The sequence below is a fragment of the Cynara cardunculus genome, assembly GCF_001531365.2.
Source record: "Cynara cardunculus var. scolymus isolate 2C chromosome LG 9, CcrdV1, whole genome shotgun sequence".
Taxonomy (NCBI): Eukaryota; Viridiplantae; Streptophyta; class Magnoliopsida; order Asterales; family Asteraceae; genus Cynara; species Cynara cardunculus.
Window position 1 is genome coordinate 8,619,841 of NC_037536.1, and position 18,173 is coordinate 8,638,013.

The window sequence follows — 18,173 nt, forward strand, 5'->3', positions numbered from 1 at the left end:
ATCATGTCTTTGCACATATATCATCCATGTATATTATTTTATCATGCATACCATTAGATATTCAAATATTAATCACGTATAATTTTACCTAAACCCAGATTGTCTGAAACCGGGTTATAACAAAACCTTTCCTTCGGGGTTTTCAAAACCAAGGAAAATCCATATAAACTTCCTCATTGAGTTCACCATTTCCATTTGCATTGGAGGCCAATCGAGGTTAGCTGCCAAGGAGAGTAAAACTCTAACGGTATCGAGTTTTGCAACAAGGGCAAAAGGTCTCTTAATAGTCAATATCAAGTGCTTGAGTGTAGCCTGTAGCTACAAGTCTTGCCTTGTACCTGTTTATGCTGTCATCACTGTTGTACTTGATGGTGAAAAACCATTTGCATCCCACAGTCTTCTTCCCTGTTGGAAGGTCACTTAGTTCTCATGTTCCATTATTCTCTAAGGTAGTTAGTTCTTCCAAGACTGCACTCTTCTATTTAAAGGATTGAAGAGTACAGATGAGTGAGCAATGCCCTATGTGTAGTAAACAACTTCTCATAGGACATTAAATTGGAAATGGACACAAAAAAGGTACATGATCGGACCCCCGTTCGAAGTGCAATTGGGAGGTATTCATGACTTGTGGTGTCCGAGACAACAACTGATGGTTGTTCATTTCCAGAACAATTTCCATGGCAATCCAAAGTCGTTGATTTATTCATTCTGGTAGAGCGATGTCTCCTCGAATAAACAAATAAATCAGGTCCATCTCTCTTTCGAAGACTCTATTTTGTTGGGGTGCGTCCAGACATGAGCTTTGGTGAATAATGCCATGTCAGAGAGATAGGATCCTAGAGTGGAATTGAAGCATTCCCTACCATTGTCGGTGCGAAGCGTGTGGATTGTTGTTTGGAAGTGATTTTGAATTATGGTGTGAAAGCTTTGGAAGGTTTTCGGGGCTTCTGATTTGTCTGTAAGGAGATAAACCCAACATAGGCGTGTATGGTCATCGATGAACATGATAAACCATTTTGATCCAGAAACATTTTTCATACGGCTGGTTCCCATATATCATTGTAAATTAATGAAAATGGTTGAGAGGTAGTATAAGGTTTTAGCGAATAAGGAATACGAGTATATTTTGATAACTGACAAATTTCAGCCGCAGGTTCCCCTACGGCTACCTTGTTATTCACACATAAAAGAACCAACATCTTTATTTCGAAATAGTTATGGAAACAAATGTTTAAGGTACTGAAAGTTTGGGGTGCCCTAGTCTATGATGCCACATCATGATTGTGTCATTACTGGGAGGTGAAACTGCAGAGCTTGAATATGCTTGTTTATTCTTAGATTCATTGCTTTCTATATAGAGTCCATTTTCGACTTTAGCATTGTCAATCGTCATCCCCGATCCTTGTTTCTGTACAAGGCAATCAGTGGAAGAGAATACAGCCAGGTATTGGTTATCTTGAGTAAGCTTGTCAATAGATAGGAGATTGCAAGTCAACTTTGGAATATGAAGAACTTTAGTGAGTGTGATTTGATCTGTGAGACGAACTGAGCCCATGCTTGCAGCCAGGGAGAAGGATCCATTGGTGATCCTTACCCTGGATTGTGTGGCGTATGAAAAGAGAGGAGTTGTTGGTCATGTGATCGGAGGCCTCTGAGTCGAAGATCCAATGGGTATTACCACTTGATTTAGAAAGGACATTAAAGGCATTACATTGGATAGGTTTGCTGAGGAGTTGGTGCAGAGTCTCTAACTGGCTATGTTCAACTAGACATTCATTACCACATCTGAGGTAGGTAGTTCAACTAGACATTCATTACCACATCTGAGATAGGTAGTTCCTCTGGTACAAGAGAAGATGATGATGTATGGTGCGCCCTAGCTGTGATGTGATTCTTGATTGCCCATAGATGTCCATGAATCTTGTAACACTTGTCACGTGTGTGGCCTGTTCTGTTGCAGTGAGTACACCATACACGATCTCTTTGCTTGTTCTGCCGTGAGTCTCCTCTTTCTCGAGGCTTAAAGATGGGTGGTCATTTTGAGACAAGTGCACCTCATCTAAATCACGATTTAAACCTGCTAGGAAATCATAGTCTTTCTTTCTCCAGGTGCACCTTGAATTTGACAGGTCCTTCGACTTCGCCCCAATCAGCTTCATAGAACATATCCATTTCCTGCCATAAGACTTTCAAACAGTCATAGTAGTTAGTTACTTGCGATGTACCTTGACGAATCTCTTTCAACTTCATCTTGATCTCAAACAGTTTGGCGGCATTTCCCTAGTCAGAGTACTTTTTAAAATTTTAAACAATAGATGGGTACAACTGATGTTGCTTTTCCATAGACTTGATGAGCCATGCCATCACAATTGAGTTGTCGAGTTCCTACCCATCATACCTTATCAGTAGAACTATGGCGAGGATGCTACCATTAAGGTACCACAGTTTGCCTCTTCCTCGGATAACCATTAGAACTGGCTGAGACCACTTAAGAAAATTCTTTCCATCGAGTTTGTGACTTGGTAGTCACCAAATGAGAGTTATCACTGTAGGTTGGAGTCTGTGAATTGGTAGAAGATTCGAAACCACAAATATGAAATTTTACTCCTTAAAGAGACATCTGATGGTTTTTGGATTCTAAATATTACTTTAGATTAAGGATGTACAACACAAGAGTCGATCCAACTTGATTTGTGATGCGACATTCTTCAAATTGCTTCTTAAGGGTTATGTATAAGAATAAGAAAGTGACATATTTTGAGGTATTCTTGTGCATGTTAGAGAGTCATTCTTTTAATTCATGTAATCACTACACATGCACGAAATCCAGCACAAAGTTCGATGAAAAGAAACGGAGGCCCGTAGATCCTTTGCCAATCCAGAAGATATGACTCCGCTGTGGTGGCTCTGTAAAGCTGATCCAGAAAAAGAAACAAGAATGCATATGAGATTGTATTGCAGTATCAAGTCAAACAAAATATGACTTCTTTGGTAGATATGTTTATGAGTTTGTCTCATTAACAAAGTTGATTTCACTCAATTTGATCAGCTAGCTTATTTTGAGCTGATTGGAAAAGCACCCTGTGGATAGTCACAAGCTAGTTTTTTGAAAAACTACTTTAGCTGAAGTTTTCAATAAACTTTTAGAGATTTTTTTTCCCATTATGCCCAGTATTTTGCCAATTATATCAATTTACATTATCATCTATCTTATCAGCTTGTTTTTACAGGTCATTTCCTTACTGTTTTAATTAAATTCATGACCTCCTGGCCTATTAAAGAAAAAATGGACTTATACTCATGAGAAGGCCATGGATTTAATTAAGATCTCATTTAAGGTTATATTACCTAAAAACCTCTTATTGTTTTTACAAAACTTAACCAACTTACTAGCTTATTAGCTAACAACTAGCTTTCAGCTAACAAACAGCTAGCTTCTCCGCTAGTGCCAAACATATCCATGATCAAATTGAATTTGCTGGTAGTTCGTACCTGAATTTCAAACTTGACAGCATCATAAGAACTAAAACTTCCCTTGTTTGAGCTCTTCATTGGTACATCTGTATCTTCTGTTAAACTAATTCTATGGATTGCCATAGGCATGGAATAGCTTTCAACTGCTGGTTTCCAAATACATTTCATGTTGTAGGGCCCTATCTTCTTCCATTGTACATTTAAGCTCTTGAAGACAGTTAAAACATCTCCCATAGTTTCATGTGGCGATGCACGAGACTGCATTAATATAACAAACAATAAAGATTAAAACTTAGTTAAAATTCAAAGTACAACAAGGCATAAAAACCAGAATCACCTTGAATCCAAGTACCCACTTGCCTTGAACAGGAGAAATTGGTCTTACGTAAATATCTCGACGTTCCATGCATTCTGGTGGCTAAAAAATCGAAAATATGATAATGAGCTACACATAAATAGGACTATTTTGCTTGATAATCTTACATAAGATTTTTAATAAAAGCATAACCTTCTCACAAGTTTAGTGGAATTTTTGTATATGGAAGTGGCATTCTTGTATATGAAGGTGCCCCTTTGACTCTCTCTCTCTCTCTATCTAAAAGAGCTCTTATATAAGATAGGAAAGTTTCAACATATAGCGGAAAATAAAGGCTAGGCCTTGGGATTCCTCCCATAGGTCGCTACTTAGAGTCTCCTCAGGCTGTTCTCTTCAGGGTCCCATGAAATTAGTTGAGATGGACACAAGTTGTCCCGGACAATGACGGTTTACAAAAAAAGGTTCCAACATATATATATATATTAGGTTTTGATGGTCTGCGTGTAGCAAACCAATGTGGGACCCATGCCAAAATACTTAAATTATCTGATGAGTGGATGGATTACAACAAAAGCATAGACCTAGAAGGAAGACTCCAGATTAGCACAATACCAAAGCCATCTATTCATAAATGAATAACTTCATCTATTTACTTGGCTCTACAGGATAAGCAATGTCATTGTGTACAAACCATGCAGCATATTCACATATCTAGACTTTTTAGAATCTCAAAACAAAAATAAAACTTGTAATTCATAATTGCATAAGAATAATTCAAGTTACCAAAGATCCTAGAAGATAGTCGTTGTGGTAACTATGGTTACTCAAGTGCTTATGCAATAGTATAGAATATGTAACTGTTGCCTGAAAAGAAGATAAAAGAGGGTCATTCTTACAGTTTTTGTACTGGAATCAACAGTTGAGACAGTTTTAGCACCTGATTATGCAGCAAGTTATTCAAAGATCCAATCACTTCTTGAACATCAAAGCCTATGATACCCATCTCTTCTAGAACTTGAACATCAACCTTGCCATGTGGATAGACATTATTAGATTTGAAATAACTGTAAAAAGGGTCCCAGATCATGGGGGAGGATAATTGCACTGTCCCAGAGTCAGGTAGATGGTGCTCGGATTCAAACCCGTGACGAACACAACATTGTTGAACTGATTATTAGATTAGAAATGTGATAGGAGTCCTTACTTACGAAATTTAATAGTAGAGTAACATTTGTTTTGGCAGTCATAAAGTTATTCAGTAAATAAAACATGAATATATAAAATTAAACATTTCATCCAGATCCAGATAAAGTTACTTGATTTTAGTGAGCCTGCAATAACTAACGGAATTTTAAAAGAAAAGAGATTAATATTTGCAGTTGATTAAAAGTTCCACGGCAAGTCGGCAACAGCTAATTAGGCATTAGGCATGAAAGGCTTGCTGACATTTTTGTCAAAAAAAGTAGTCATTCAAATAACAAAATAAAAGATATAACTGAAAAGGAATGCCAGCCACACATGACACATTAGAATATCATGTTTTTATTCATTAATTCATCTATTTTTTCTGTATAATTATTGTCTGTTAATAGTGTTGTGAACTGTGGAGTGATCATGATGCTCAAGCAATCCGATGTGGTAATTCTACTTTGATAAATTTAATACCTTTCTTGCACTCCATGAAGCATTGATTGAGCAGCCTGCAATGTATTGTGGAAGATGTTTTTGGAACCATGCATGCTTGTAGATTTCAGGAATAGATATACGGTTAACTGGATCAACAAGAAGCATCCGTGTAATCAAGTCACGTGCCCCAATAGATAAGTAATTTGGGTATGTGTATATTCCACTCTGATACCAAATAATATCCATGTCAGAATCGGCTTCACCTGAGAACTCAAAATACAACTCTACCTTACAAACCTTTATCTTTGCATATAAGCCAGAAAGACTTTCATCATCAAAAGGAAGACTTCCACATAGAAGAGCATATAAAACAACCCCACAACTCCAAACATCAACTTCAGGACCAGCATAAAGACTTCCTGAGATAACCTACATTATAGTTGATTGTTTTCCTTTTAGAGCACTAAGATGTATAAGATAATAAAAGCAAATGAACCCAATAAATCCCACAGGTTCTGTGGAGGTAGGGTGTACGCCAACCTCAACTCCATCCCAAGGAGTAGAGAGGCTATTTCCGTGAAGGCTTGTGAAAAGGTTTTGAGAAAATGATTTTTGGGAAAAATAAAATGTTATGAAAAGATGTATAAGATAATGAATATAGATAACTCACGCACCTCTGGAGAAGCATAATTTGGGCTTCCACAGCTTGTTTTTAGAAGATGGCCATCCCGCATAACATTGGCGAGTCCGAAGTCAGCTATTTTGACATTGCCTTTAGAGTCAATAAGTAGGTTCTCTGGCTTAAGATCGCGGTGAACCACCATGTGAAGGTGGCAACTCTCAACACCAGAAATAATCTACATGGTGTAAGATACCATCTCAGTATCATTCTTTTAGTCAACCTAATTGTGTATGGATTCAAAGGATCTAGTCTAGTCACTCTTGTAGGAGATCGAATAAGAAGGGCACAAGTTATTGTTACTTATTGGAGTGCTTGATAATCAATGACATTGATTCTGTTCGCCCATGATACTCCAATGTAGAAATAATTCAGAAATGAAATTTCATGGGCCACAAAACCAAGGTAGATAAGATTCGAACTTCAAAGATGACAACTATAACATAAAACCAGACAATATTGTTCCTATATTTCATCATGTTTCCCAACTCCTGCATCATATCGATATAAGAACTTGAAAAATATATATACCATAAACTAGTAGATTATATGCCACGATTCTTACATTTTGGAACATGAGGCGTTAGTGCTTCTATATCTACTAAATTGCATATTGTAAACTGTATTTGGTTATAATTGGAAAACCCTGGACGTATTCCTTTTAAAGTATGTCTTGCTGTTATCAATGCTGGTTGACTCCACAGGAGTGTTCAGGAAAGAAACTCCTCTGTTTCAAGAAGGCCCATGGATTTTATTTGGTCGTTTCTCATAGGTACACAAAAAATTTGGCTTGTCATGAAGCCATGAAGACATTCATGTGGAGATTCTATGAACGCTATTAAGCAAACGCACCAATCAGGGATGATTACTAGAACAGTGACGTGCATTTCGTGTCATTGCTCGTCGACCTGCTTCTAGCATTTTACATTTTATGATATTAAATAACTCAGAGATTCTTGCGAGTCTATATCAAAAGCTAAAAGATTCATAAACAAACAGGTTCAAGTCACAAATCTTGGACAACTTTGATACTTCATAGGGATACAAGTATCACAATCACAAGAGAGGATATTGCTGTGCCAAAGGATAATGTTCTTGCTCTTCTTTCAGACAGCAAATGAGTGGATTCACCAACGATAGATTTTGGAAAGCTCCTACTGAAAGTTGGGAAGTCAATTCATGATCCAAAGAAATACAAACTAGTGGAAAACTTAGTTATCTGACTATTATATGATCAGATATTTCTTATTTTGCAAGTTTAGTCGGTCGGTTCATGTCTACTCCACATACTGGTTGTTGGGATATTATTAAATCTTGAGCTACCTCAAATGATCTTCAAGAAGAGGCACCTCTAATCACAGTGGGTACTGGTTATCCCCTTCAAGTAGTTTTTTATGCTTGTATTTTATCCACACCCAATGGTCTATCACGTATTCTATATCCTCTGAACAATAGTCACAATTTCAACTTACTATGCTACTGTTCTCACATATCTCCTTGTTTTTTTGTGTTGCAAGCCAGGGGTACTCATGGAAACAGCCTCTCTACCAGAACCTGCCACTGGGTGGGGTATATTGGGTTCTTTTGGTTTGGTTTGGTTTGATTTATAGGACTCCCAACATATTTGAGTAGTCAATTAACCTAATTGTGAATGTGCAAGCTATCCATTTGATAAGAAACCAAATATGGTACTCAGCAAGTCAGCACAACTGTGGTAGGTTAAGGTGGTGGTAGTAGTCCGTGATTGGATGACAGCGGTTGCTGTTGGTAGTCGTAGTGGTGGATGGCGGCAAATGATGCCGAGCGATAGCCTAAGGAAGGTTGTGATGGCGGCAATGGTGGAAAGTGGCGGTAGATGATAACAAGGGGCAGCTGCCATTGCATACCATGGTAGTGGTGGTAAGGGGAGTGGAGACAATCATCATAGATGTTATTGTGATATAAAAAGGGGTGGATATTTTGTGTGTAAGAATAATCATCATAGATACCTGTTGAAAGAAATGGCGAGCCTCATCCTCCTCAAGTCTACTATTCTCGGTAATATAATCAAATAGTTCACCTGAGTTCATATACTCCATGATGACATATATGGCTGACCGAGTCTCTATGACCTCATAAAGACGAACAATATGTGGATGGGAAAGAAGCCTCATTATATTAATCTCTCGTCTCACTGAAAATACAATCACAAATAAAGAAAGGGATATCATCAACTTCATCACATTAGATGAAAGAAAGTTCCAGTCACAACAAGCAAAGGATATCATTAACTTCATCACATTAGAGGAAAGAATTTAAAACCCCATGCTGATCATGACAGCTTCAAGAAAGTAAACCCATTAAGGACAATCGTAATTTGTGGAACTCAAATTATGGTCATGCTAACCACAATGAGAAACTTATTCTTCTGTTTACTGAAGGTAACCAAGGTCAAACTCTTCCCTAGAAATCTCATTATAAATAAGTTCAGCATCAACCAGAAGAAGCAATATCATTTAAAGATACATCTTGATTATATCAGCAACTGAAACCTATGTCCATACTATGAGAAGCTTTACACCATAAATAATTTGGTGGCAAATCTCTCTTGTGGTGAAGAAACTATAAAATGTGGAAACTTCTATCCATCATACTTTAAATTGACGTTCCGAATCCCCTGTTATAACTTGTGCAGTAGCTCTCTATGAAGAAGAAAAATAGAAATACATGAAGGAATGAAATGATTAATGCCCACAGAAGTGTTCTTCTACATGATGAACATTAACAGAGAGTTGAAAAAAAGTTATAACATCCTGATTATACAGAGGCTGAATATTGGTTCTCGGTTAAAAGTTTTTTTGTGAGCAAATGCATATAGACTTGTAAACCACATTCTTTACTACACAGCATCAGAAAAGAACCTTGAAACTAGAGAGATACCCCTCTATTAAGAAGAACATTGACAAGAATTTAATGTGTTACATACAACTGCAAATTACTATGTGCATATATTGTACATGATTTTCTTTTCACTTTCACTTCCACAAATCTCTCAAACAATATTATAAAATAATAAACCTCATTTGGGCCGAAGCAGATAACTTTTTAGTGAAATAATAAGATCATCACCAAACATGTCGTTAGGTTAATGCTTTTTCCACCTGGAGATGGCCCATGATAACATGCCCACAGCCGTGATTTGCAGGAGCCTGGAGAGGAGAAGGGTACCATGGAGGTATGTCAAAGCAATACAGAATAACGTGCCCACAGCCGTGATTTGCAGGAGCCTGCGTTGGCACCCAATGGGTGGAACGGATTACTTCCCCATGTAGATAGGGAGCATCGACACTAAGGGGCTGTTTACCAATCACTTACCCGGTAAGGCGCTTATCGGTAAAATTCAACACTATCATTTTCTTACCCATTAAGATTTTAGTCCACCAAAACGGCATTGGATACAACAATTTACCCGGTAAGTGCTAACTGTGGTAAGAGTAGTCGTGCTCACTTACCGGACAAGACTCTCGGTCCTTGCCTCGCTCTTACCGGATAAGATTCTTGGTCCTTGTCATATTTATCTGGTAAGGTAATGTGACTTGGAAAGCACTTACCCAGGTAAGCGTTTGGTAAATGATCCCTAAGGCCGTTTCTATTTGTCGTGAATTTGGATGAGATTTCGCAAGTGATCCAAGGGGGTGTCCCTGGTGAATATTATTTGTTGATGATAGTGTATTAATAGCGGAAACGAAGAAAGAGTTGAATGTTGGGTCAGCATAGTGGAGTGAGGCATAAGAAAGTCTAGGCTTGCACATTAAGCGGTCAAGACCCAATACCTTTGGGGTAAGTTTAGTAGGGAGTGCAATGAGGAGGGAATAGATGTCAGCATAAGGTAGCAGAAGGGACCCCAAAAGAATTGTTGCAAGTATCTAGGCACTATGGTTTATAATGAGGTGAGGTTACTCACCGCTAAAAGCAAGATGGTTAAAATGGAGGGTGCCACGAGAGTGTCGTGTGACAAGAAGGTCCCTCTAAGGCTAAAGGGTAAATTCTATAGGGTAGCAATAAGACCAGCTATAGCAGAGTGTTGGGCGATAAAAAAAGCACAGGACCAGCCATGTAGTTCGGAGCAGAGTGTTGGACAATAGAAAAAGCAAACAAAAGGAACATGGAGTTGGCTAAAATGAGGATAATTTGTTGGACTTATGGAAGGACCATGCTAGACAGGATAGCAAATGAGATTTTCAAGCAGAGTTGGGAGTAACGCCTATTAGGGATAAGATGAGAGAAAATATTGTGGTGGTCCAAGAACGTCTGTAGGAGACAGATATCGGCACTGGTGAGTAGGGGTGTTAACGCACCGAGTCAAGTCGAGTACAACTTGTTCTAGCTTGGAGTGGAGTCAAGGCTCGAGCTCGAATATATAGTTCGAGCTCAAGCTTGATGCTCATTTAACAAATATAAGTTATGCATCATACCTAAAATTCAACCTTTACATGCTCGTTTATTGGCACAAAGTTCGATTATTTTTATTTTTTGATTGTACGATGTATAAACATATAGACATGTTTAGCTCGAAAAAGTGTATGCTCGAATGGCTCGAGTCGGGTTGTTAGGTTAAATGAGCTTTATTTTGTGCAGTCGAATTGAACATTGGTTTGAGCTTAACTCATTAAGTTCAACGAGATTTATTGTGTTCTAGAATGACTCGAGCTCGAGTAACTTGTTAAAAGCTCGAATCATTAACACTCTTACCTGTGAGGAGGATGGAGAGCTTTACGGTCGATGTTGTAAGGAAGATAGGCAGTCTAAGGAGTCATGAGAGGTGATGACCTCAGATAGGTATTTGTGGACATGGCCCTTTTAGGCATTTCGAATGACATAACCTCCTTGACTAGAGTAATAGATTGTGCTTAAGGACTTGTGGTTTTTGGGAAGAGGGAAGGGGTGGAAAGGTAGCAAAGCACTAGGATGGTCAACTTTCTTTAGTTAGATTAGTGGTTTTATACCTTAATATGCATTTGATGTCCTTGTATGCTTTATTATTTGTTCTTGTTAGTTGTTACTTTTTTTCAACTCAACTAAACTCCTTTTCTTTCTTTTATTTCATTTCTCTTTCCTTTCTATCAAACTTCCAAACCATTTGTTTTCACAAAGCCTTTATACAAGTCGAGGGTCTTCATGGAAACAATCTCTCTATAGGGGTTTATTTTGCTCACCAAATAACCAACAATGATTCTGTAGGTCCCAAGAAACTAGAGGAACCAAATGTAAGCACAACCACTAGACAATGCGGAACTAATGGGTCTAGCAACAAATATATGACGATTCTTTATAGTTATGGCACCTAAAACGAGACACCAAGATTTAAACGAGGTTCCAATATCGTTGTGATAGTATACATAATTCATCCATAGGGAGAGAGAGAGAGAGAGAGAGAGAGAGTTCATTTACTATTAGAGTATTAGTATGTAAGGATAGTTTGGTCCTTTCTATTTGTATTGGTTAGTATAAATAGGTGTTCCATGTAATCCTTTTTCATTCAAGTAATACAATATCAGTTTCATTTCTGTAAAATTTATATATACGTATTTCTCCCTGAGTTACAAAGCAACTTACAAAAAAATTTGATCCACAATACGAGCCAAGAGGCTTGAGCCTAGTTTTCCTGAACAATTGGGAAGAAAGGAAGGGCTTCCAAATATGCTCCTAATGAACTTCGATCCAGAAATCCCGTTTAAGAGGAAAATCCTTGTACACGACCTTGGATGCGACGTTAGGTCGCACAACCAAGATCGCTCTATTCCCAAATCGTGCGTATGTGAACTGCTTTCAAGGATGTGCAGAACGTGTGCATCAGATGGACACATCACAAGAAATGCACCGTAAGTTGATGGCTTCCACAGCGACCTAGACAAGTCGCGTGGCAAGGTCACACATGCCAAAGTCTCACATCCCCAAAATTGTACCGTAACTACTCAAGCATGTTGAGTCTCTACGTGGCCTTGTCCTTGTGCCCTTGGATCACATACAAGGTCGCACAGCTTGGATTTGAGCAGCATCCAACAAATTCAATGATCTCCACTCCTCGGGGTGGACGTAAGCCTGCATACATCCTACCTTCCCCGAACCTACTTCATTTGGGATTTACTGGTTTGTTTAGATTGGTATGGTTTAAACTAGGAATATTTTAGGGGGTAAGCAAGTAAAAGAAAAGTAAGCAAAATAGGTTACATGTTTGGCAAAAAGTGTATATTGTACAAGTCGAAAAAGCTCGAGTTAGTTATCCCCCTCTTGTTTTTTTAGGTATCCAAATTTTTTGCTTCTGTTTTAGGGAAATAAGGGGACAGTAAGAGGCTAATAAGGCATGGTTTTACCTCTTGTCCTCTTCAATAAGAGGACGGTAAGAAGTTTAAAGCTCTTATCACAAAACAAAAAAAAACAAACAGTCCTATAATTCTAACGTCTTATCTGATGACACGTAAGTGGTGAAATGAGCGGTTTTCTTCAAAAAGAAAAAACAACACCTAAGTCTGTTCACTTTGGAAATAGGATAAGAGATCATTGTGGTACTAAATTTAGAAATCATCATGTCTGAATTCAGTAGAACTTGTATGCATAAGTAATAACTGTAAATCCAGTAACAAGTGAAACAAACAATTACTCTCTCCATCCCCAAAAAAAATTTGTCCACTTCTTTATTCTACCGAGATGAAGAAATCAACTAGTCCCTTGGATTAAACTGTGATTTAGTTCATCAAAAGTTTCCAAAAGCGACACTTATTTTTGGGAATATAAGCAAGTAGAATACCTTTCTCTGCAGCATAATCATGGAATGATTGACGAGCAAGGATTTTGATAGCAACTTTGACCCCCGTCAAGATATGTTGGGCTGCTTTCACTTTACCAAACGCTCCAATACCCAGGGTTTTCCCCAATCTATAGTTTGATAGAGGTGTTAAGCTTCCCTTACCGCTGCTTTCATCCATTTCAGGACTGCTTCAATTTCAGTAATGTCAAAGTTAACATTTACTAGATAATTGCTATGAAACAGTGAATTCCCAATTTGAAGTTATATACTCCGATCAAATCAAAACTATTATTCGACCAAATTTATCTCCACAAACAACTCAAAGAAACATCAAGGTCGAAAGCAAAAAAAAAATTGAAAGGCAATTATAGAAATAACATCATCTTCTTAATGAAAAGAAATTAAACATACCAAACAGATGATGAGTTCTCTGCAATAACCTAATAAGCTTCCAGATCAAGAGCAACAAAAAGATACGTAGACCAAAGCTTTGACGGAGACCTAAAGAAAAACTGCAGGAGAAGCCATGGGAACTTCCGTTGATGGAATGAAAGCAAAAATCAATATTGATAACTTATTACAAAGAGTTTTCGTTGTTTGCATTAAAAAATAATTACGTCGGTTTTGGCATGGAATTTTTGATAAATTACTTTTTTTTAAATTTATTGTCGTTTACCAAATGTTTATCTGGTAAATACTTACCAATAAAATTTAACATTATTATTTACTTACCGAGTAAGATTGTAGTTTACTAAAACAACATTAAATGCAACAATTTACCCGGTAAGTGCTTACTGTGGTAAGAGTCGTCGCCTTCACTTACCGGGTAAGACTATTGATCCTTGTCTCACTCTTACCGGGTAAGATTATTGGTCCTTACCATATTCATCCGGTGAGGTAACATGACTTGGTAAGCGTTTACCCAAATAAGCGTTTGGTAAATGGCTCCTTATTTCAGTGTAGTGTTGGTAATAAAGAGTTTTTAGTGTTAGGATAAAAAAAATTACTTATTAACTTATTACGTTTTGATACCGTTCTAATTTAATCCAAACATTTTTTATAAAACTCTGTTTTAACACCACAAAAATTAATATACCCATTTGACAAGATAATAATATGCTAATGATATTCATGTGACGGTTATGGAAACCAGCAAATAATAATATCCTATTACCTTTTATTTTTATAAAAAAATTGTAACGCTAATACGTAGAGTTGGATTTGCAAGGATTGGTTGTCACTAGGGCCGTAAACGAACCGAACTAACACAAACGGAGGCTTGTTCATGTTCGTTCGTTTAACTTAACCGACCAAACGAACGAACACGAACGGTAAATGAACGAAARTATTTGTGTTCGTGTTCATTCGTTTAGAAATCAAGTGTGTTTATATTCGTTCGTTTAGAAATCAGGTGTGTTCATGTTCATTTATGTTTGTTAAACGAACGAACATAAACGAATGGGCTAAACGAGCATAAGTAAATATTATTTGAATTGAAAGTAAATAAACAAAAGATTATATATTAAATTTAGTATATAAACGAACGTAAACGAACGGTAAATGAACGAACGTTAACGAACATAAATGAACGAACGGGACTCTTGTTCATGTTCATTCGTTTAACTAAACGAACAAAAAAAATTGTTCATGTTCGTTCATTTATTAAATAAATATTCATAAACGAGCGTCCCGCCAAACGGTTCCTGAACGTTCGGTTCGTTTACAGCCCTATTTGTCACAGCTATTTGACAATGACTTCTACACTTTCAGAATGAAACGAACTCATACACTATATCACTCTAGAATTGATATTCATGTATGTATGATAGGTGATTTTTCAGTTCTAAACCGGCTATAATATCAACAGGTTTTGACGACCTCAGTTTTCCCGTAGATAAACATTAAACAAAATAAGTTCTTCGACTTCCTCACCACTTTGAGGTGAATGTAGAACTCACATACGAATCGTGTGCATTCAACAGTGGCTTATGTGACCTTCGATGTGACCAGCATCGTGTGTAAAAGACAGTGACTTATGCGACCTTGGTCACGACAAACTGTCATGGCCCAAGTCACATAGGTTGCTATTGGCTACAAAAATTCATTTTTTTTTCTCCTCACATCGATAAACGAGATGTGGGGATTAGGTGGTGCATGGTGGGCATAAATCAACATAAACTAAAGGATTTTGGTGATAAAAGTGTGTGCAGTTATCAAATACCCCCACACGTATCTTTTAGACCGTCCTCGGACAAACACTGAAATGAAGCACGATGCAAACATACCAGTTGAATGAAAAGTTCACGAAAATACACAGCAATTCATGAATTTTTGCTTTAGCAGTTATATCAATAACTAATCACACAAGACAACACAAACACGACAAGAAGCTAATTTGACAAACACCATAGAATCATCATGTACACCAAACAAGCATCATAAAGCGTATTATTGTGCATCGAAAACCAAACATGGAACAAAACTCTTTCAACCGTACGTATGCAATAAACAAATCAAAATTCAACATTATTTAAGTTGTTAAATTAATCAAAGTCAAAATCGAGAACAAACCCTTGAATCAAAATCCATGAGCAGCAAATACATTCTTTAATTAACCACAAGGGCGGTGTTTGATTGGTTTGAGTTTGGCTCCAAAGGTCAAAAGTACCAGGAGGTCCTAGGTTCAAATCCAAGGAGGAATAAAAATCCCCTTGTGGCCACGGAGGTTCAAATGCGGTGACTTCGGGCTATCTGCAAAGCAGGTGGTCGCCCTGAGATTAGTCGGCTCGGATAGCGGGTTGGATATTCAGGTTAATAAAAAAAATACATTCTTTAATTTAAAATAGGGATGGAAGAAGCAATGAGTTTAGATTTCGATTGGCAGAGAAGATAGACATCATCGTCGATCTGCCATGGACTTCAGCGTTACTTGTTTGTGAGAGAAAGAAAACGCAAGTATTTGGGAGAGGGAATAAATAACATCGAAATTTGAAAATCCAACCAAGTATATTAGGAGCGGGAATAAATAAATTGCAATTTCCGTTCCTGTGGTTTGTTGGTTTTCTTGGATTGGTTCCCTACAAAATATATATGACAAGAGAACTCTTGTGGTATACAAAAATATTTATGACCTCTGTATATTGGCATGATGGAAAGAAAAGGAAGGTTAACTTTCGATTCTCGTCACCATGGCAAGAGACCTACTAACAGTCCAAGCTACACAATAGCTTTGGAATTTGTTTTTTTAGGGGCACGATGCTTTCGGAACGACAGATGTGGCTTACATCGGAATCGCTCGAGATTTGTGTTTGCCTCAAAGATGAGTTGATAGTCACAATCGAATTCAAGACGCTTCTTCACTAGAAAAAGAACTTCATCTGTCAATTAACAAGTAGCCGACGAATAAGGAAGCACATACAACGAGATCCCATAGTTTCACCCGTTACAATCGGGCCTTACATTTCTACTTGATGACTAGAGATGCACAAGATTTTGAACTTGTAAAGGTCGAGGACCAGTAGTTAGAAAAGGCCTAGCCTCTAAAAAAGGACCCATTTTGGACCTAAATTTTAAACCTAGGAGTGGTCCTTAACGGGGTTAAAAAAAATCTGGATAAAGCTCAGAAACCAGTAATTCGTTAACCAAAAACCGTTTGGTTAAAGACCAGTCAAAACCCTGTTAAATCCCAAAAAAGCAGTCAAGACCCGTTGCTTTTACCTCAATTATATATTATGACTAAAAAATTAAAACAATATCTGAACAATAATTTATGGTCATTAATAGTGAAAATAATACAATAAAATCTAAAATATAGAAAAGATAAGCCCCTCGTTTTTCCGTGTGCCTCAACTTTAAATCCCACAAGAGTTTATTAAGAGAAATATCGGACATATTTAGATTTAAAAATTATTCAAATTATGGGGAGAAACGTAAGAAAATATCTAAATCCTTGATCACTTTTAATCTCATACCCACCCATAAATTGCGCTTTAGACAGGAATTAACCGGTGCATCTTGATGCATCTCATTAGTGTTGACATTTAATTGGATTGATACAGGGATGAAGATTTCTTCTTGTTCTTCTCCCGGTAACCCAATCATATATCTCTATTCTGTTGATAAGCCACTTAAAAAGGGCATTGGCTTTGCATTTCTACCTATACAATAATACATTGTGCATAATAAATTTATATAAAACCCTAAATGCAATAAAAAGTCAAATGTTGAAGACCAATCATTTTCATTTTGCAATCCTGGTTTTGCATTAAATTTCATCAAACAACACAATGAGCTGAATCATATCCTAAACAGCCAAGTTCAAAACAAACTTCAGCATTAGGTGATGACCATCACCAACCACCACTTGCCCCTGCTTTCTTGCTACCGCCCCACCCGGAAGAACTATCTGCATCCTTGTTAGCATCACCTGCACCTGAACTTGAACCACCGCTGCTCTTCTGGCCCCAACTGCCACCTCCACCGCCGCTTACACCACCACCTTCACTATTCTTTTGGCCCCAACTGCCACCTCCACCACCACTTGCACCACCACCATCGCTGTTCTTCTGTCCCCAATTGCCACCACCACCACCGCTATTCTTCTGGCCCCAACTGCCACCTCCACCACTACTTGCACCACCACCATCGCTATTCTTCTGGCCCCAACTGCCACCTCCACCACTACTTGCACCACCACCATCGCTATTCTTCTGGCCCCAACTGCCACCTCCACCACCACTACTTGCACCACCACCATCGCTATTCTTCTGNCTATTCTTCTGGCCCCAACTGCCACCTCCACCACCACTACTTGCACCACCACCATCGCTATTCTTCTGGCCCCAACTGCCACCTCCACCACCACTTGCACCGCCACCATTGCTATTCTTCTGGCCCCAACTGCCACCTCCACTTGCACCGCCACCATCGCTATTCTTCTGGCCCCAACTGCCACCTCCACCACCACTTGCACCACCACCATCGCTATTCTTCTGTCCCCAACTGCCACCTCCACCACCACTTGCACCACCACCATCGCTATTCTTCTGTCCCCAACTGCCACCACCACCACCGTTGTTCTTCTGGCCCCAACTGCCACCACCACTTTCACCACCACCATCGCTATTCTTCTGTCCCCAACTGCCACCACCACCACCGCTATTCTTCTGTCCCCAACTGCCACCACCACCACCGCTATTCTTCTGGCCCCAACTGCCACCACCACTACTTGCACCACCACCATCGCTGTTCTTCTGGCCCCAACTGCCACCACCACTACTTGCACCACCACC

General features: G+C 38.4%; 2 protein-coding genes across 5 annotated transcripts in view; both read right to left on the reverse strand.

Moving 5' to 3' along the window:
- Positions 1–567: 567 nt before the first annotated feature.
- Positions 568–13,410, reverse strand: LOC112517611 (SNF1-related protein kinase catalytic subunit alpha KIN10-like). 4 transcript variants are annotated; one of them, XM_025124955.1, is made up of 11 exons: positions 13,294–13,410; positions 12,883–13,067; positions 8,084–8,268; positions 6,091–6,273; positions 5,714–5,845; positions 5,456–5,641; positions 4,728–4,817; positions 4,574–4,654; positions 3,812–3,892; positions 3,493–3,732; positions 571–2,915 (listed from the first exon to the last, which is right to left on the reverse strand). In XM_025124955.1, exons 2-11 carry the CDS (start codon positions 13,058–13,060, stop codon positions 2,799–2,801), a joined length of 1,473 nt encoding a protein of 490 aa, XP_024980723.1. In that variant the 5' UTR covers positions 13,061–13,067; positions 13,294–13,410; the 3' UTR covers positions 571–2,798. The 4 variants fall into 4 exon arrangements, with proteins under 4 accessions (XP_024980727.1, XP_024980725.1, XP_024980723.1 ...); XM_025124956.1 differs by having other exon boundaries at positions 12,883–13,070; positions 13,294–13,402; XM_025124957.1 differs by lacking the exon at positions 4,574–4,654 and having other exon boundaries at positions 569–2,915.
- Positions 13,411–17,231: 3,821 nt separating this feature from the next.
- LOC112517747 (loricrin-like) overlaps positions 17,232–18,173 on the reverse strand; it is a 2,910-nt gene continuing 1,968 nt past the window's right edge. The window contains exon 3 of the mRNA XM_025125122.1: positions 17,232–18,134. Within this exon, the coding sequence (XP_024980890.1) occupies positions 17,232–18,134 (903 nt within the window). The remainder of the gene's footprint in view (positions 18,135–18,173) is intronic.